The 21102-nt window shown below is 35.3% G+C and overlaps 2 protein-coding genes and 1 pseudogene across 2 annotated transcripts in view; 1 reads left to right on the top strand and 2 right to left on the bottom strand.

Annotated features, from left to right (window-relative positions):
• Positions 1–89: 89 nt before the first annotated feature.
• LOC102590360 (putative disease resistance RPP13-like protein 1) lies at positions 90–6662 on the bottom strand (annotated as a pseudogene).
• Positions 6663–13438: 6776 nt separating this feature from the next.
• On the top strand, positions 13439–15080 carry LOC107057800 ((+)-neomenthol dehydrogenase-like). Its single transcript, XM_015302766.1, has 3 exons — positions 13439–13587; positions 14525–14796; positions 14876–15080. Exons 2-3 carry the CDS (start codon positions 14566–14568, stop codon positions 15026–15028), a joined length of 384 nt encoding a protein of 127 aa, XP_015158252.1. The 5' UTR covers positions 13439–13587; positions 14525–14565; the 3' UTR covers positions 15029–15080.
• Positions 15081–15517: 437 nt separating this feature from the next.
• The window catches only part of LOC102590587 (putative disease resistance RPP13-like protein 1), a 7759-nt gene continuing 2174 nt past the window's right edge, over positions 15518–21102 (bottom strand). The window contains exons 2-6 of the mRNA XM_006340214.2: positions 18965–21102; positions 18755–18869; positions 18207–18646; positions 17766–17908; positions 15518–15994 (exon numbers count right to left, since the gene is read on the bottom strand). The exon at positions 18965–21102 is cut by the window's right edge and continues 18 nt beyond it. Of these exons, the coding sequence (XP_006340276.1) occupies positions 18994–21102 (2109 nt within the window). The 3' untranslated portion in view covers positions 15518–15994; positions 17766–17908; positions 18207–18646; positions 18755–18869; positions 18965–18993. The remainder of the gene's footprint in view (positions 15995–17765; positions 17909–18206; positions 18647–18754; positions 18870–18964) is intronic.

Here is a 21102-nt window from a genome sequence, read left to right as displayed (position 1 = left end):
AAGGACGAGATAGAACAAAACCTACACGAGGGCAATGGCGGAGCCATAATTTTTCTAGAGGGGAGTCAAAATATAAAGAAGAAAACATATGAAAAAACCAAAGGGATTTGACCCCGGTGTATAAAGAAGCGACCCTTTAGGCCCTTGTGACACGTTTTAAAGTTGTGTGTGCCTAGTCCAAAGTGAACCATACAAGATATTACATCCATAGTCCTGATGCTCAATCCAACATGTGAATAGATACCACATAAAGATTCAACAACTTCCCCTTCTCGACTTGAGCAGAGAGACCTTCGAAACTTTTTCACTTCCCAAATAATTGTTGAGCCTTGTCAAAATCCTAACAATGAAAAAGTAATATATTTCCTTCTAATCTATGACCAAAATGTACAGTATGTTTCTTGTGTGTTACGTTAAACAACTTTTTTTCTCATGTACCTTTGGGTTTCATTAGAGCTGATGTTCCATTTGCAGCAAGTCATGCTTCATCTCAAAAAAGCCAAGGTAGCGGCTGTACGACTTGGAAATTACAACCTCCTTACTGAAAGCAATTAAAAAGACACGTTAGAATTCTTAGCCAATCCGCGTATTACAATTACAGACCTTCCAGCACAAGAAATTAAGGAGAAGTTCTGGGAAAAGAAATGTCAGGACCACCTTTAAACCATCCAACATTCATACTGATGTAACATAATCTTGTAAGAGTTTCTCCATACCTTAGACACGTTCTTTTTATATCCCAACAAACAGATGTGGCGGTGGCCATTGTCTCCTCGTAATTACACATTCCCATGGTTGCACAAGCTACATATGATGTCTTGAGTATAAACCAACCAGAAATGAGAAACCAATCCAATACCCATTCAAGTGACTATCCGTTCAGTAGAGAAGTGCAGCAGAACTTTCCTTTTACCAACTGATCGAGCTAGAGAGGTAACTACTTACATATATTGTTACCAAATTCCTGACAAAGGAAAAAAGTTTGCTTAGTTGATATCCGATAATCATTAATAAAAACCTGAATAGTGCTTGATGCTTTTAGTTGTTAAATTTATTCCGAGGCAAGCATTTGAATTTTTGATACATAGGAAACAAACCTTGTGTATGGTACACCTTTGAATTCTATTAGAGCTTTGAATTCGATATTGAATAACTCTAAACTCACTGAAAAGAGAAAGAACAAGTATACATGAATTTGCTATTGAGATGAAGATTGATAACATACATGTTCACCAATATTACACTAAGCTATCAATTTTGTGGAGCAAATTATTTTAGTTCCTATCTATACTAGATTTCGTTTTACAGTGTTGATGATTTCTCAGCTCAACAAGATTTCAAAAAAGTAAAAGAGTTGACAAAAAAGCAAAGGGAAGTAAACAAAAATAGAAAGCTTATGAGGAAAAAGAAAACCTTACATTTGTGAGAGCACCATTCGTTTTAATCATTGAAGGCATTCCTCATCGATCTCTATGGTGGAATATGAGCAATTTCTGGCCAATATTCCCCCTTGTCAAATTTTAGAAGTGGGTTGTGGAATGAGCAGTTGGAAATAAATAGTGCAGAGAGGGTAGAGGGCATCCCTCTTACTGGAACGGATTGGAGATTATGGGCAATCATCGATGGTCAGCTCAGAGAGGGATCGAGGAGGGCAGTGCTGATTCGGAAAGTGATTGGAGATTAGGGCAATCACTGATGTGTAGACATAGAAACGAAGAGCGGTGCCAAAGACCTAGTGATATAAGCATTACTACAAAATAAGCATCTTGGTAACTGAAACACAAATAAATTATTATTTTGTTATCTAACCTTGAATCATCTCGAGCAGGATATATACTTCCTTGACTTGCTGCTAGCTCTGAGGTGTCACTCGAGGTTGAGTAATAGACATAATTTGAAGGAAACTTCATAATCTTCAAAGTTATCTGAATATCAAAACCAAAAAACTGATGTAATATTCTGGATATTTGAATATCAAAACAAAACAAAAAAACTGATGTAATAATGCAGTGGCATCAAACTTGACATCAATGTGGTACAACATGGCGTAAAATAATGGAAGCAGATATTCAAAGTTGTTTTCAATATCTTTAAATTTGAAGCTTGATGTAACTTTTATCAAGGTGCTGGCTACCTAATTGAGAAAGAGGTTGCATTTCTTGGACCCTTTTTCTCCAAAGGTGATAACATCCTGCTAACATATACTAAGCAATCAATTTTCTTGAGCAAATTATCTCAATACTAGATTTCTTTTACAAATATAATATAAAGATTTCATCCTGATCTAAAGATATTCCGTTGACTTCACAGAAGCAATAGATGGTACACACTGGTCAAAAAGAATTAACAAACCATCAAAATATACTAAAGAAATAGAATAACTTGTGAAAAAGTTAAAGTTGATTTTTTGGAATATGATAGGTCGTTCTAGTAATGTTTCTAGAATAGTCTAGGATAGTACCTAGGATAATTATCTTAAAGAAATATCAAGATATCTAGAAGATGAAGTTCACAAGATTTTTCTTGTAGAGGAATTAGATATTTGTAGAGAATTATGGAATCATCCATATATAAATATAAATAAGGGATGGTATTGTACATTTGTAAACAACCCAAGAACAACCAAAATCAAAGAGTCTTCTTATATAACAAAGTTTTCTTATTCAAAATATTTCTTCTCCTTTCTATCTTCCTCAACGATCTTGGGCTAGCAGAAGGTTTCCCGATTATACTTTTCTTCTGCTATTCTCTACATAACTTACATCTATGAGAGCAACACTCGTTTTAATCATTACAGGTTTTCCCAATCAACATTTATGATTTGAGCAGCAATAGACGTTCCACACTGCTCAACAAAATTTCAAAAGAGTAAAAGAAACAAAGGGAACTTACATTTGTTTTAATCATTAAAGGCATTCATCATTGATCTGTATGGTGGGGATATGAGCAATTTCTGGCCAGTATTCCCCCTTGTTAACTTCTAGTAGTGGTGTGAGCAATGGACAGCTGTGAATATATAGTTTAGAGAAGGAAGAGGGCATCCCTTTTACTGGAAGAGATTGGAGATTAGGGCAATGGTAGATCTCCAGCTGAGAGAGGGAGGAGGGCAGTGCTGATTCGGAAATTAATTGGAGATTAGGGAAATTCACGATTTGTAGAGTTTGAAGCGAAGTGAGGCGCGAAAAGGAGGAAAACTGGCATTGTTCCAGCATTGACTGAATTTGAGGTAAATTACCCTGAATAGATAGATATTGAAGAGAGGTGAGGCTTTTGAGATGTTGGCTGCTTAATGTTTTCAGATTGTCTATACCAAGTGAATGAATAGAGGAAGGCAACTCCCAATGTTCAATCTCTTCGTCACTGCCATCATGGTAGATGCTTAATTCTCTGAGACAGGGGAGTCGCCACTCCTTTCGGCCGTTCACCAGTTTCTTGCACTTGCTGATAGAAAGGACTTGTAAATTGAAGGGCAATCCTCCTTCAGGAAAGGACTCTATTTCTGGACAATTAATCAGATACAGTATCTTAAGAGATGGAAAGAGTTCCTGCATACGTTCTGGCAGACACTTCAGCTTCTTACACTCCCAAATATGCAAATACGTCATCTCGGCCCCCCCCCCCCCACCATGCAACCGGAAGTTTTTCAGTCGTAGTAGGAATCAAAACCGTAGTAAGGTTGTCGCAATAAGATATCCTTATTGTGTTCAAGGTAGTTGGCAGTATGCTAAAAGGTAAGAAGGTAACAGAGTTACAATCCTTAATATCTAATTCCTCAATCTCCTTCATTCCCTCAAGTTGGGATCTAAACAGCTCAGCATCATAAAAAACAACTCCAACCTTTGGAGAACCAATAACTTCAAAACTTTTTAAACTTGAAAGTTGGATGGGTGTCTCCAAACTGACTTCAGGGCAATTTTTAATCAAAAGCTTCTCAAGTGTAGGAAACTCTCCACTTCCTAGTAGGTGCCATTGCTTCCACTCCGGCATAGCTTCAAATCTAAGCTCCACAAGAGAGTTAAAAGGCTTTTTGGAGGACAAACTACCATAGAATTCTTCCGTCACCTCTGTTATTCCATGCATCCTTCTAATCGAAAGGAATTTTAAACAAGGGAGTTGTCCTAGTGCTGGCAAGGAATAACAGTTCTTGCAGTTATCAATAGACAACTCTACTAGCTTAAGAAACGAAGGATCAGCTAGCCAATTTGGAAATGTTGTCCCTCTATATCCGGTGATCTCGATTTCTTTTATGTTTTTATGTGGGCGTAGCTCATCAAGTATGTCTCTTTCAGTTTGTGAATTGTCGGCACTACTACTTCCATTCCACTCCAAAGATAACTTGTCAACATGATTCTTCTCCCTCATCTTTGCCTTCACAGCTTCCCTACTATCAACCACATTTTGCAACTCTACAACTGATAGAGATCCGTGCAAGTTATGTGCTTCACCCCAAATCTTCCATTCTCGAACCACCTAGAAGAAACTTGGCTCCCACTAACACTTGGAGGCTTTTCAACTTGCTCAGATGTAGCGGCATCTTCAAGCGACAAGTGTTGCTTATCTCAAGGTGATGCAAGTTGATCAACTTCTCCATCTGCAGAGGTAGATCTTCAAGATCATCACAAGATGATAGGAGAAGTGTCTCTAAGTTATACAACACACAAATGGAATCTGGCAACCTTTTAATCTTTGTCCGAGAAATATCCAAAAATCTCAGGAGCTTTAATTCGATAAACAAGTCATTTGGCAACTCAACAATTGCATAGCTTGACAACGTTAATGCCCTTAAGGATGCTAGTCTTGGCAATACGTTATGCAACACCCTCTTGCTTAGCTTAATATGATAATAATGGGGCTGGATATTGATTGCAAGTAATGTCCTCAGCTGCTCTGATTTAAAGAGTGATTTCAATTTCTCAAACTCGCCATATTGTCCTATTGAATAGGATATGTGCCGACACTGTTCCAACGTATGTGATCCTTTGTTCTCTTCCAACCTTATACAAAGATTTGAAGATGCAACTTGGGCCAAATCATTGACAAGGTCATGCATTAAGAATTTCTCTACGTCTCTTTCAGAAGACTCCGAGACCATTTCGAACAGTGATCTTGATCTCAGCTCGAGAAAGTATTGGTTACCTGAATGAAACTGCTGTACAAGACCATTAGCAATCCACAGGTGAATAACTTGGTCTTTGCAAAATGGATAATCTTTGGGATATATTGAACAAAAAGCAAAACATTGCTTCAAATGTGCAGGAAGATCATTGTAACTCAACATCAACGCTGGTAATATACCATTCAAATGACTTGGCAGCTCCCAAATTTCACTTTTTAAAATGTCCCTCCATTCATCCACGTCTGATTTGCAGCGTAAAATACCAGCAAGTGCCTTCAGAGCTAAAGGCAATCCTTTGCACTTGTGTGCAATTTGTTTTCCAACCTCTTCAAGTTCTGGATGTTCTTTAGGATCTCTGTTTTCTAGTGAATGTCGTCTGAATAGATCCCAGGAGACTTCATCAGACAGAGTCCCCACGTTGATTGCCCCACTACCCATCATCAAGGCAACATTCTCCTTACGTGTCGTCACAATGATCTTACTTCCAATATCTCCTTGTACAAAAAGATTTCTCAGGTCATCCCATTCACTATAGTTATCATTCCAAACATCATCAAGGACAACAAGAAACTTTTTTCCCGTCAGGCTATTCTTCAATTTGACCTGTAGCTGATTAAGATTTTTGTCATCATCCTTTAAGTCAAATGAACCAATTTCTTGAAGTAACCCTTTTGTTATTCTCAAAGCATCATATGGCTCAGAAACACAATACCAAGCTTTCAAACCAAAATGGTTCTTCACTTTCTCATCATTGTAAACAACTTTAGCTAGTGCTGTCTTACCCGCACCACCCATTCCAACTATAGGAACTATGGTCAGCTTTTCTCCACTTGCACTTTCAGACAATAAACGGTCAATCAAATCCTTTTTTTCCTTGTGCCTACCAAAGATATCAGATTCATCAACCAAAGAAGTTGAAGGTCTTCTAGTTTCTTGTTTCGTGGAACCAAAATGCTCCTTTAAGCCAAGGTCACCAATTTGCTCTTGCAGATCCTTTAATGTTTCAATAGTGTCTTCCAATTTGTCCTTTATGTTAAGGAAAAAATCATCACTCAAGCACAGGTTGAGGTCACTTACTTGATGGTTGCTTGTTTCTGCAAGATTTTGATGCTTACCTTCAGCCTTAAGCCTCAAAGCTTCATAATTGACTTTTTCAATCAAGTTTTCAGCAGAGTCCACAGCATGTCGAAGCTCATTAAGCCACTGGCTCACAAATTGATTCGATGCTTGCTTATTCTCTGCATCACTTAGCACAATCTGAAGACCACGCAAAGTCATTTTCAGCTTCTTTAAGAGCCGACCATGATGCTTATGCTTCTGAAACATGTTGAGAAGATCACCCTGAGGAGCAAGCCTATCAAACAGAACATTCAAAGCTGAGGAGAGAAATGCACTACCAACTGTTAAACCAATCTCCATTTCTGAAATCTGCAAGGAAACACAAAATGATTTTCTATCTAGCTTCAACTACTAAGATAGAACTTTACTTTACCTGTTGAATGTTAAGAGTAATTTGCAAACAAGAAGGATCAGTGATTGCTCTCTCTTTAATTAGTACAACTATGTTTTAGCTAATCTACAAGAAGCAATATTGTCCTCTTTTCTCTTTTCAAAAAGTATCACTCCACTAATTGAGGCAATAGAGGAAGGTATCTTTTGCTTTATGTCTATTAACTACTTTTGCTTTATGCACTTGTTCATTTTTCAACAGCTCATTGTAGTGCTTAATTGGGCCTAACATATCATGAATACGCTTTAGAATTGTGAAGAATTGGAATCTGTTCCATTTTCCTTTTCTCTAAGGTATTATTTTTTCTATATTTACTTAAGGTGAGGGTCTATCGGAAACAACCTCTCTACCCTACAAAATGTCCTTTCTCCATGTTAGTAAAACAAACTAACAAGAAATTGCAGAAAGTATAAAAGAACACATAACACATAACACATAAGAAGCAGAGAAAACCAAAAATCTTTTCAGAAAAAAAGGGTAATATGACAACTCTTGAAGAAATTGAACCACCAATAGTGGAGGCTAATATTGTTCAGTAGATTCTCAGATCAACAATTAAAACTGCAAAGCAAAAAAATACTCAAAAACAATAAACATTCAATAAAGTAGTGATTGACATACATCAAAATTTAAATATACAAATACCATACATTAATAGAGCATTTTGCTTGTTATTTGGTTCTTTTCAAAAATATTTGCACTTGCATAGTTATATTTTTTAGTCTACACTTGTATATCCAATACAACTTATATGAGTTGTGGTGCTATAGTTGAGATTTTTCTACCCTTATTTAAAACTAGTTTTCGGACGTGTGTCTCATGTTAATTAGTACAATTTTTTAAATGATATAGATGATGCTAAAACATGTAAGTAATAAGTGATTAAATTTAGAAAAGGGAATTGTTTGTAGCTATAAATAGTCAATTGAATTGATTTAACATTTTTCTTATGTAGTTCTCAAATATCTTATACTCAGTGTGACACTTCTCTTATTTTTTTAATAGTTCAATAACATATAGTTTATAGGTAAACATAAGTAACGTTGATTATGTTTGTAAATATTTCATATCTTAAAGTTTGTGTCTTATTTTTAAGAAACTATAGTCTCCTCCTTAATTATTGTCACGCCCCGAGTCTACACCCTGGACGTGGCCGGCACTCGAAGACCATTGCTGGCCCCCAAGCGAACCCTTGGCCTGGCTTTCTTAACTCAGCGGAAACCTAACTTAATAGAATAACTCCATGCAATGAAAGGTTATAAAACAACCCAATTGATAATATCTGGCCACAAAGGCAACTCGAGTCTCAAAATAAAATATTTACATATATACATAGATGAGAGACTCAAAAACTAACTGACTGACTGTCTATGAAGCCTCTATAATACTGAGATGGATGTTGGGACAGACCCCGCAACATCCTAATAAAGCAAAACTAAGAGAACAAGATAGCCGAGTCCTCCGAAAAGCAAGGAGGCTCACCACTGACTCTGGAGTGCTCAACTGGATCAACGACGTACTGGATGCTGATCCTGGGTACCTGCGTCTGCATCATAAAAAGATGCAGGCCAACTGGCATCAGTACATGGAATGTACGAGTATGCGAGCTGGAAAGCTGAACCACTACTTACGCTTGAAAATAGTACAAAGGAACTCCTACCTTGGCTCTGTTCAACTCATGCATAACTGAACTCAATATATAAAGCAATAAGACACATGCAATATATAAAACTTGTAAAATAGTATAAACAACTTAGTTCATTAATGATAAAACAATAACAAACTCAACTTTACTTATATAAAAGTAATATAACTTTTGTGGGAGATTCTTTAACCGACAACCACCACTATGAGCCCTAGTGATGATACAACGTTTTACCTCACGTAACCCAAGGACCATCCTATACCTTGCCGTGATATAGGACCTTACCTTTGCTTAATGGATCCACTAGCTTAACTTTCGTGATTATCTAAAAAGTATGACCCGAGAAATCCCATGTTGGCGCATGGTTCTTATGGAGAGTTGAGTTAATATGAACTCGTGTCCCCAATTCGGTGCTCAATAATACTCCCAAAAATACTTTCGCTCATAAGTGTTTTAAACACATCTTTCTTTAATTTGAGATAATTACTCAAAGCTTAGCCCAAAGGCTCTCTTGGAATCGATATTCCTTTTTCTTGAAAACTAGCCCAAAGGCTCTCTTTTGGAAATCATAGTTCCTTTCTTACTTAAATGTGAAAACATTTATAAACTTCTTTGGGAATACTTAGTTCCCTAATACTTTTGAGAAATGAACTCAACTTTAAACCCTTATGCTCTTTACTTGACTTGAAACTCAATGCTCAACTCGAAACGCTTGACTTAACTTGAACTAACTTGAAACTTGAGCCTCACAATGAAGTTAAAACATTCAATGAAGACTCTTGAACAACTTGAAAACTTGCTTTGACTTAAAATTCTTAACTTCTAGGCTTGACTTTGATCCTAACTTTCTTGATTGGAATTATGGATTTAAGGATCATGTTTTGTGTTTGGAAAGACCTCATGGTGTTTAGGAATGATTTAGGAATGATTTAGGACAGCTAAACTTAAGGAAATTTATGAGATTAAATTCTGAAAACAGTGAAGTTCGCGTTCTGTCCGCGACGCGGAGAAGCTTTTGTTCCCTCTGGGAACAAAGCCGCGACGCAGACTTGCTCCATGCAAGCTGCCCGGCTTTTCTCCTTCACGTTACCAACTCTCAACTCTCTTAACTTAAAAGGTTTTCAGCCCCAAACACTTAGAATCATAAATCCCTCAACATACAATAGATTTCGACTCAAAACACAACCAAATCATGTCCCAAACCAACAAGAACTTCAACAACTCAACCAATCTTTTCTCAAACCATAAACATGAGCTTGGTGTGTGGGGGAAAGGATCAACCCACACAAAGAACTCACATACCTAGTAGGGATCACCCCCGACGATAATCCACGATGATCTTGGCGAATCTTGTTGATCTCTTCTTCTTCTCTTCTTCACTCTCAAGAACCCTAACTCTTTCTCTTTCAAAATGGGACAAAATGATCCAAAGATCAGCCTAATACAACAATATAATCCCAAAAGAAATGGCAAGGGAAAAGACCCAAATGCCCTTAAAATTTCCGGACGGATTCCCTGCCAGCTGCCCAACTTTCAATGGCCATAACTCGCTCATACGAACTCGGAATCGAGCAAACTTGGTGGCATTGGAAAGATCGTTCCACGAACTTTGCAACCATAACTGGAAATCCGCTAACTCATCCTGAGATATAATTTATGGATGTTCAAAGTTGGCCAAAAACTCATTTTTCCACACTTAGCCAATTTTCCAGATTTTCAAAATTCAATCCAAAAATGACAAATTTCAAATTCTTAAGCCTCTCCATAGCCATTTCACATTGCCGGATGTTACAATTATATATATCCACATACATATCAAGATGTTGTTTTCGAATAAAAATTGTATTTCATAATATAGAAATATTGATTAACATATGTCTTCTTTAAGATGGATAATGTATCGTTGTCAATTCACGGGGTACACTTGCAAAAATCATATTTATTTGTATTAGATAATTGCATGTACGACTTTCTTTGTTTGATTCAAGATTATGAATCCTTCATGTGTAGATTTTATAGGAGAATATTAACTAAATTGTTTAAATATAATAATATTATGAAATATAACATAATCAATCCATATTCACAAACAAGCTAGAACTTAATACAAACTAAAAAGATTCCTAATAATGAGACACATCTTAACAAACTAAAAAGATTCCTAGTGAATTGGCTTAATGTATGTTTACCTTCTTCATGACTAAGCATAACTCCAATGATATGAATATCATATCTATTATGTAGCTGATGATGCAATTGAGAAGGGAAGAGATCACAATTGCAAGATAAGATCTGAAGCAAAGAAAAATAAATAAAAATTAGTAATTAGCAAACACAAAGGCTAAGCAAATACAAGAGAAAACTATAAAAAGGATTAGAAGTAAAAAATAATAATTTATTCACAGTAAATATATAGAAAATGAAAATAACTATTCATATTCCAAAACTGAAGAGTCTATTAAATGTTTAGAAAACTGAAAATATTTAATTTGATACGGAAAACTAACTAAATGCTTATAAAACATAAAATATTTAATTCAATATGGAAAAATAACTAAATGCTTTGAAAACAGAAAATAGTATACGATTAAAATAGCTGAAGTTGTATGGTTGCTGAAAAATGGGATTGAGCCATTGAAGAGTCATAACTCATAATTGATAATAAAAAATTAACTTTTGAGTTGGATTAATAATTAATAATTAATTAATATATATTATTATTTATAATATTTTTATATAGTGTAGGGGTAAAATGATAATCCAACTTTGCACTTTGAAACTTCCCACTTTTAGTAATATACTAGTCTCCGGACACGCGCGTTGCGTGTGTTTCCCATATTAATGATATTTAAAAAAATACATACATATTTAGTTTTGAAAATAAATGTAGCAAAAAATTGCAACTTAGCTAAAATAGTTTTTATTCAATGATATCATATCAAAATAAAAGAAAATTTTCCTTTTAAAGTTTGATACTATATTTATATATGACGCGGATACTCCTAATTCTTTCAGTAAAATGAATCAGTAAATTCAAATATGAAGATACATATGAAGACACATTACAGAATACAAAAATTACGAAATAATTTTTTCAATACCAATCAGATGTTGCCATGAAGGCATATAACCTGTGATATCCAACTACTATATCAACAATAACAAACAAATTAAGATGAATGCCAGAGATGTAAACTTTTAACTTGGTAGTTCTCAAACTTTTAACTTGGTAGTTCCCACTTTTATAGTAAAATACTACAAGATATCATTTTATAACTCCCTTCCAAATACACAAATAACGTCGCATTTATCTATAGCCGTAAACAATTATAATTACAGTACATTATAAGAATAAATCAATTAATGAAAATTCTAAAATCAAATCTTCCAAAGAAACCAACTTCCTCCTTTTCATAGCTCATGAATTTCTGGTAGCACTCCATACGGAGATAGTGGTCTTCATATATCATCCAATGAATGTTGAATGTTGCATGTAAATTGATATGACAATTATTCAATTCCAACATCTATCAACTCTACATGTTTCTCCATCTCCCATTTTCTTATTTCATGCATAAGGAAATGGAAATCATTTGTTACCTTTATATAGTGTTTTTTTTTATGTTCTTTAAAATTCCTTTTAACATAATATGTATTTATTAACCTACACTTAAATACTTAATGAACTATTCAAATTCTATTGATTGTTATATTAACAAAGATTGGTTACTAATTTAAAAGTGTTAGAATTTGATAAGTTAAGTTAAAGAAAATGAAAAGACAAATTATAGGAATTGTAAAAGTTAGGTAAAGTAATACATGATGTGTTAATTTAAAGCAATTAATCATGTATTATGTGAATTCCTTGGATACGTTTGTCTGAGCATTAAAGTACCACTTTTCCACTTCCAAATCCCGTTCAATTTATGTAATTGAAAAATTAATTAATTGAATTTTATTTAACTTTTACTTAAGGTGCGCAAAATAATATTTTTTAATTAGATATTTAATTAAATATTTGATTTAATTATATATATATAAATTATTATTATTAATAATAATTCAAGGGAAAATTACAGAAATCACATACTTTTAAGGCAAAATTACAATTTATCCCTTAAAAGTTTATAATTACAGAAATCCCTCAAAACGGATACAGTAATATAAGTGATGATACATTAATCTGATGCGCGAGATACATTAATTGTTAAGTAAGATACATTACATTTTATACATGATACACTAATCTGATGTACATTTTATACATGATACACTAATATGATGTACATTTTATACATGGTACATTAATCTGATGCGCGAGATACAATAATATAAGCGCGAGATACAATAATATAAGCGTTGATACATTAATCTGATGTGCAAAAATGAGGGATTTTGGAAATTTATAAAATTTATAGGGGATAATGATAATAAGTAAACTAAAAGGTGGAATTTTTGTAATTTTTCCATAATTCAATTGTGAGAGGTTAATACATATTAAGCATTGTAATTATAGGTTGCATAGAAATTCGGTTATGAATACAAATATTTATTAGAGAAAACTTATTGAGAATTCTAATTAAATTAAATATTTTATAACATTTTAACTTATCGTAGGGGTAAAATGGTAATCCAACTTTAAAGTTAAAAGCTTCCCACTTTTCATAATATATATATATGAATATGATGATATGATGAATATGAATATGATGATATATGATATATGATATATGATATGATGATTTATACAGTGTAGGGATAAAATGGTAATCCAACTTTGCACTTTGGAACTTCCACTTTTAGTAATATATGATATATATGATATGATATGATGATTTAGAAACACGGGCTGTGGAAATTGGAATGGAAAATGACCATGTCAGGAGCCGCCCCTAAAATGTGCAAAAATTGTTGTGGATACCAGACATCGAGTGAAAATACAATATGTCCACTATAAAAATATATAACACGTTGCTAACTACGAAAATAATATATCCACCTCTCTCTTTTTTGCTAGTGGTACTACAAACTATGTTTTAGCCACACACAAAAAAAAAAAACAGCAAAAAAGTCCTATAATGGGAATTGAAAACATAATATAAAAGTGGAAATAACGATTTTAGTCCCTATAACATTGCCTCTAAAGTCATATTTATTTTCATTTTTTTTCACATTCTTTCTCTCTCTTTTTTTGTTATTTTTTTTATTTCATGTAATGTATTTATTTATCCATCAAATTTAATTACACCAGTAGTAGATAGTAGAACAGAAATTAGGCCTTCAATTGCCAACCCCATTTTCAGATTTGTTTTACAGGTAACTCAATATTTCCAAATCTTGACAAAAATGAACTGATTCTGAAATTTGGTCTTTGATTGTTTACTATATCGTTTTGATTCATGTGACAGGGTAAGTTTATAGATAATGGTTGGAATTAGTTGAGGTCTAACATGATTGTATTGCCCTGTAGTTTGTTGTCCTTCCGTTGTTCTTACAATTTGTTGTTTCTTGTACCTCGATTATATATCGTATTGTTTTGTTCTAGTTTTTGTTTTGTTACTATCTGTTGTTGCTTGTATCTCAATTATATATCGTATCATTTTGTTCTTGCTTCAGTTTTGTTACTATTTGTTGTTTCTCGTATCTCAATTATATATCCTTTTGTTTTGTTCTAGTTTCTGTTTTGTTTGCTGTCTGTTGTTTTTGTTATTACTATGCACTTCCGTTACTTCTTTTTCAGAACTGCTTTGGACTGTTTTTTCGGAAATAGCCTATCTACCTCTATGGTAGGGGTAATGTATGCGTACCCTCCTCCCCAAACTCCACTTTGTGGAACTACATTGGGTATGTTGTTGTAAAAACACAAAGAGGTTTTGATTGTCTCAAGTAACATTACTATGCTTACATATAAAAAGTAATTTTGGCTTTGTATACATGTATGGAGCAATTTTTCGGGGAGGGGGTGGATCGGATGAACCCCTTTGCGTCCCATTAGTTATACCCCTGACTCGTAGTATGGTAAGAGAGAGGTTTTTTGGGTTTAATAACAGTAGTGTCTAGGTTAGCAGCTGCGGAAACCTGAACTAATCAACTTTATACTGGTAATCGATCCTGTCAATTAAGGCTTAGGTAGATGAAATGAATTCCCTGAGGTTGTTATTTCAAACTCTTGGATTATTAGTCTATACGTACCTCTTTCTTCCTGTATCGTTATTTCGTTTGAAATATTGTTCTTTTTTCTTCTGCCCAAAAGGATTCCAAAGGAGAAAAGGTTAGAAACATTGGACTTAAGTGATGGGAGACGTTTGTAAGTATGCAGTTGTTACTGGAGCAAACAAGGGAATTGGCTTCGAGACTGTTAAGCAGCTCGCCAATTCAGGTGTAACGGTTGTCTTAACAGCCAGAGACGAAAAGAGAGGAACTGAAGCAACATCCTTGCTGAATGAACAACTTGATGTTGATGCTCAGAGCATTGAGTCCTTAGCAAAGTTCATACAAACACAATATGGGAGGCTTGATATTCTGGTAAGAGCATGAATCTATGTATTAATCCTTATTCGATCTCGAGGCAAATATTGGACAGTTGCTGAATAAATTTCTGCAGGTAAATAATGCAGGAGATTCTGGAGTGGTACCTGATGAAGATGTCCTAAGGCCCAAGGGCCATGAACATGTATCTTGTAGACTGGGTAAGATAATTTGCTACATGCTTAGGTCTTGTTTTTTAATGCGATTCGATCTCATATCTAAGCTTTGAGGTAGGCGATAGTCCCCGTGTGTGGTCTGATCTTGCTCTGACAGACAACTCAAATTTGGCCTAAACAGGCAAGTATGCACTCCAACTTTGAGCATGCACATCTAGACAACCAAAATTTATGTGACACGTCAGCATCCAGTGTCCACAAGACATAGTGGGATGAGATGAAGTGTTTAGTTGTCAGTTGAGCGCTTACTTGTCAACTGATGCCAAGTTTTTGATTGTTTAGCCGACCCTAACTTGTTTGAGACTGAGGCGTAATAATTGTTATACCTTGTTATTGTAAACAGTTACCATGGAAAACTTTCGATGACATTCGAGTTGTGATGAAAACAACTTACGAGAGTACCAAATTATGCTTGGATATCACTAATGGCGATTATTACTTGATATCATTTAGTAGTTCTTTTCCATTTTAAGATAATGATTATCTGGTATGTGTAGATCATGAGCATGATCTCACATCATTTCATACATTGAAAAGCATAATAACCAAGAGATAAGTCTCTAAAATTGTGATAACATAAAAAGTTGGGGTACCAAAATGGTCATTATAAAGCAAACTGATTATAAGCTGAAGTGAAATCCTAAAAACTAGTCCAGTACTGAGGCAAATGACTCAGTTTGCACTGTTCCATTTGAGTCGTTATGCACGAAAGAAATTGCATTATAATCTACTGTAAACTGACAAGGCACTCTTGTGTATCGAGAATTTTTTCAAAAAATATGTGAGCTTTCTTAGCATGATTTCAATCTCCAATCTGAAAGCAGAGGGACAGGAAGAGTCGATTTTTCATCCTATGAGGATCGAATGTTTGTATCTCAGTGTGTAATACTCAGTCAAGGGAATAAATCTTGAATGTCAAGGATATCAGCTAGGACACCAGCTTCTGTGGTATCATTTCCTGCTCCAGCACCTTGGATAACCAAAGGTTGTTTCTCGTAACAATGGCTGTATATCTCCACCTGCCGACAAACGAATTGCAGAAGTTCAATCATCATAGTCATTCTTCGACAAAAGCATGTCATCAAGCTTACTGATTGTATGACCTCCTAAGTACAAGGGATGCATTTTACGATTAAGGTAGAATCAAAGACCTTAACTACACAAAAATTTTCAGGGCGACACCAGATGATGCGTAAAGAGTAAAGACAAAGTAAGGCGTCAACCTAGGCATGGGTAAAAGATAAGCAAATCTTTAAAATCACAACATGATGTTATACATCACTACACTAAATGACATCACAAAAGGGCTTTAAACATTGACGACGCGTATGATATGGTTGAACCTCCATAGCAGTTAGAAGAAAATTCCCAACGGAAAACAAAGTAATGGAACAGGAAGAAGAGGGACCAAAGAAACAGAAAAATGGGATGTGAAAGTGAACAATGCATACCACATTATCACTTCCTCTTTTGGAACTTCTTGGATGCAAACTTCACATATGAAAATGAGAGATGTTAATGTCATGTACACAAAAGTGTTTTCAATAATCAATTTTTCCCTAAGCAGAAGACAACCAGACCCTTTCTTCTGTGCTATTTGTTTTCAGTGAAGCTGTTTGTAGCAGTTGATTTTGTGAAAAATTAAAGTTGATTTTATGGAGGTACCAAAAATATCTTAGATATCCCGTAGAACTTTCTAGAATTTGGTAGAGTAAATTATTTTTTGATATATATACTTAAGAATATTTATAGTATAGAAATATCTAGAATAAATAGGGGTGACATTAGGCATTTGTAATCAACCCAAGAACAACCCAAACAAAGACAATTCAAGAGTCTTCTTACTTAAACAAAGTTCTCCTTTCCAGCTTCCTCTTGTTTAGTTGAATCTTCCGATCTTAATTAACGGTCTTGGGCTAGCAGAAGGCTTCCCGAATATATATACTTTTCTTTTGCTATTCTCTACACATTTTACTATAAACAAAGAATTGAGTGGTCTTAGAGTATCGTATATTTGATTCTTAGCCATTTTCAGTTAAGTTATATTGTTGTTCCATATGGGTTGAAATTTGAATAGAGGCTTTTCAAAGGAATTTATAAGGTTTTACGTTCTCATCACATAATATCACAACCATCCTTTTATAAGTTTATTCTCACACTCTTGAGTTCATATTGAAGTCCATGTGAACCTCAAAATCTGGTTACACATGTGAGAGAGTGTTGAGTTATGCAAGTTGTAGTCTTCCAAAGGGGTTTATATAGGTTTTTGGGCTATTTCACTCATATCCTTACTCAGAAACACATTCACATAAGATAATCCTGCAGATAAATGTAAATACATAAGAATAATTCATACTTCAACTATCCTAATGAGAATTGAGATGAAGTGTAGTGTCAGCAGTTTTTTTTTCCTTTTTATAATGACATTTGGAACGGATGTACGATTCATGTTAATTGCTGCTAGAAAGTAGACTGAATCTTGACAATGCATTGAAGACATTGTTATTTCTTAATTAGAAAAGAAACTAATATAATCCTGCTGGAAACAGAATTACGCCTTCACAATGGATCAAAATATTGATGTTATCCTTGGTAAAAGCACTAGAATCTCCTTAAAAGTTACTTGCCACAGACATTACATCTTATGTACTTAGAAGAAATATATGATGGATTGTAAGCTTATTGATACTTCTATGAATTGCTATTGCATATAAAAAGATGTTTAGCTTTTTTGTCTGCCTCCTTTACCTATCAAAGTTTCTGTTTACACTGTAGATGAAACTCTCTTACCTCTTTCACACTGTGGGTCTATGTCATCCCGGATTCTTCGATTCCATTTTCCTCCTATAAAGAAATTTCTGTCGGTTACCTTGCAGCTAACCATCTTCGTGTCATCTTTTCTTCTTCTGAGTGTCTTATCTACGATCAACGCACTGGAAGGATTTGACAATTTATCATCTTCTATAGAATCAAGGCATGTATTATAACTCAATCAGAAGACATGTAAAACTAAATATAGAAGAAGATCAACAGAAAAATGAAAATTTTGGATCAACAGATGATTTAAAAAACATTCGAACAATGAAAATGATATTTTCAAAAGCAATTTCCCATTTTAAGTATCTGAATACCAGTAGAAAACCGATACACTCCAACATCATTATGATGCAAAGTGGGGCAAAACCAATATAAGCGCCGCAGTAAGAAAGGGAGAAGAAAAAATATTTGTACCTATAGACCTTTCTCACACGTAAACTTCTTCCCATCAGGTGAAGCAGGAATCAAAAACTTGGGTTGAAATGGGTGTTGGGTTAAATTCTTCTACTATGTTGATGTCTTTTGTGTCTTGGGTGTCATCAGAATTGAAGGTATGAAGCTCGAAATGGGTTCTAAAGAATTTTGAAACCGTTGATTTCTCTGTTTCGCAGACTGATGACTGATGAGGGTGCCAATGAAGGAAACCTATTTCACTGATTTATGAGAGTGCAAAGTATTACAACAAAATAAGCATCTTGGTAACTGAAACACGAGTAAATCATTATTTTGTTATCTCACGTTGAATTCATCCCAAACAGGATATACTTTAGCATGTATCTCTTGCTGAGCTAGATTGCCATATGCTTTAAATGATATCTTACCACTCTCACAGAGACTTCATCTCTGCAACATATCTGCATATCGAGAGGAGTAAAACATGTCTTTATCCTATAATGTAGAAAAAGAATTAAGAAACAAGCAAAGAGAAGTAACCAAAAATCAAAAGATACTAAGGAACTTACATCTATTGGAGCACCACATGTTTGAATCATTAGAGGTTCTCCCAATGAACATTTATGGTGGAAATATGAGCAGTTTTTGGTCGGCAGCCGTGGTTTGAGCAATAGACATTCCACACTGCTCAAAAAGGTTTAAAAAAGGAAAAGGATTAACAAAAATGCAAAGTGAAGTAAACAAAAGTAAAAAGCTTATGATGGAAAAGAATAACTTACATCAGTTGGAGAGCCATTCGTTTTAATCATCACAGGGATTCCTCATCGATCACTATGGTGGAAATTTGAGCAATATTTAGCCAGTATTCCCCCTTGTCAAATTCTAGTAACGGTGTGAGCAATGGGCAGTTGTAAATACTTAGTTGAGAGAGGGAAGAGGGCATCCCTTTTACCGGAAGGGATTGGAGATTAGGACAATGGGAGATCTCCAGCTGAGAGAGGGAGGAGGGCAGTGCTGATTCGGAAAGTGATTGGAGATTAGGGCAATCATCTATGGTCAGCTGAGAGAGGGAGGAGGGCAGTGCTGATTCAGAAAGTGATTGGAGATTAGGGAAATTCCCGATGTGTAGACTTTGAAGCGAAGTGAGGTGAGAAAGAGAGGAGGGAAGCTCTTCTTCCAGCATTGACTGAATTTGAGGAAAATTACCCTCAATACATAGATATTGAAGAGAGGTGAGGCTTTTGAGATGTTGGCTGCTTAATGTTTTCACATTGTTTATTGTAAGTTTTTGAATAGAGGAAGGCAACTCCCAATTCTCACCACCAACAATCTCTTCGTCACTGCCATCATGAGAGATCTCTAACAAGTTGAGACAGGGGAGTCTCTGCAAACACCACTCCTTTCGTCTGTTCACCAGTTTCTTGGAATTTCTGATCCAAAGTCGTTGTAAATTGAAGGGCAATCCTCCTTGAGGAAAGGACTCTATTTCTGGACAATCAATCAGTTGCAGTTGCTTAAGAGATGGAAGGAGTTCCTGCATACGTTTTGGCAGCCACTTCAGCTTCTTACAGCCATCAATAATCAGTGACGTCATCTGGGTCCCCCCACATGCCACCGAAAGTTTTTCAACATTCTCACATCCCCGAATATAGAGAGTTTCAGTCGCAGTAGGAATCAAAAACCTAGTAAGGTTGTGGCAATCCTGTACTCTCAATTGGCGTGCTCTTTGGCACAACTCAGGTGATATATAATCACATTCTGCCACGCTCAAATAATCGAGAAACATGTTACAATAACTCATCTCGCCAACTGGCATCTCCAATTTCAATTTCTTGCAACGAGATATGCATATTATCTTCAAGGTAGTGGGCAGTATGCTAAAAGGAAAGGAGGTAACAGAGTTACAATCACTAATAAATAGTTCAACAATCTGTTTCATTCCCTCAAGTTGGGATATAAACAGTTGAGCATCATCAAAAACAACTCCAACCTTAGAACAACCAACAACATGAAACCTTTTTAAACATGAAAGTTGGATGGGTGTCTCCAAACTGAGTTCTGGGCAATTTATAATGAAAAGCTTCTCAAGTGTAGGGAACTCTCCATTTCCTAGTACGTGCCATTGCTTCCACTCCGGAATATCTTCAAATTCAAGGTCCTCAAGACAGTTAAAAGGCTTTTTGGAGGACAAACTGCCATAGAATTCTTCCGTCACCTCTGTTATTCCATGCATCCCTCTAATCGAAAGGAATTTCAAACAAGGGAGTTCTCCTAGTGCTGGCAAGGAATAACAGTCCTTGCAGTTGCTAAGAGACAATTTCACCAGCTTAAGAAACAAAGGATCAGCTAGCCAATTTGGAAATGTTGTCCCTCTATATCCGGTGATCTTGACTTCTTTTATGTTTTTATGTGGGCGTAGCTCATCAAGTATGTCTCTTTCAGTTTGTGACTTGTCGGCACTACTACTTCCAACCCACTCCAAAGATAACTTGTCAACATGATTTTTCTCCCTCATCTTTGCCTTCACAGCTTCCCTACTATCAACCACATTTTGCAACTCTACAACTGATAGAGATCCGTGCAAGTTATGTACTTCACCCAAATCTTCCATCCTCCAACCACTTAGAAGAAACTTGGCTCCCACTAGCACTTGGAGGCTTTTCAACTTGCTTAGATGTAGCGGCATCTTCAAGCGAAAACTGTTGCTTATGTCAAGGTGATGCAAGTTAATCAACTTCTCCATCTGCAGCGGTAGCTCCTCAAGATTATAACAAGATGACAGGAGAAGTGTCTCCAAGTTATACAATCCACAAACAGAATCAGGCAACTTTTCAATATATGTCAGAGAAAGGTCCAAAAATCTGAGGAGCTTTAATTTGATAAACAAGTCATTTGGCAACTCCTTAATCTGGTAATG

This window comes from Solanum tuberosum, unplaced genomic scaffold (assembly GCF_000226075.1).
Source record: "Solanum tuberosum cultivar DM 1-3 516 R44 unplaced genomic scaffold, SolTub_3.0 scf00017, whole genome shotgun sequence".
Classification (NCBI taxonomy): Eukaryota; Viridiplantae; Streptophyta; class Magnoliopsida; order Solanales; family Solanaceae; genus Solanum; species Solanum tuberosum.
Note: the sequence above shows the minus strand (reverse complement) of the source record. Positions and strands in the feature narration are given on the sequence as shown.

What these genes read in the sequence shown, in the direction of transcription:
- LOC107057800 (XM_015302766.1), top strand. Translation starts at nt 14,566, where the DNA reads ATGGGAGACGTTTGTAAGTATGCAGTTGTTACTGGAGCAAACAAGGGA. An exon ending in ATGGGAGGCTTGATATTCTG is followed by an intron (nt 14,797 to 14,875) that starts GTAAGAGCATGA and finishes AAATTTCTGCAG; the next exon opens with GTAAATAATGCAGGAGATTC.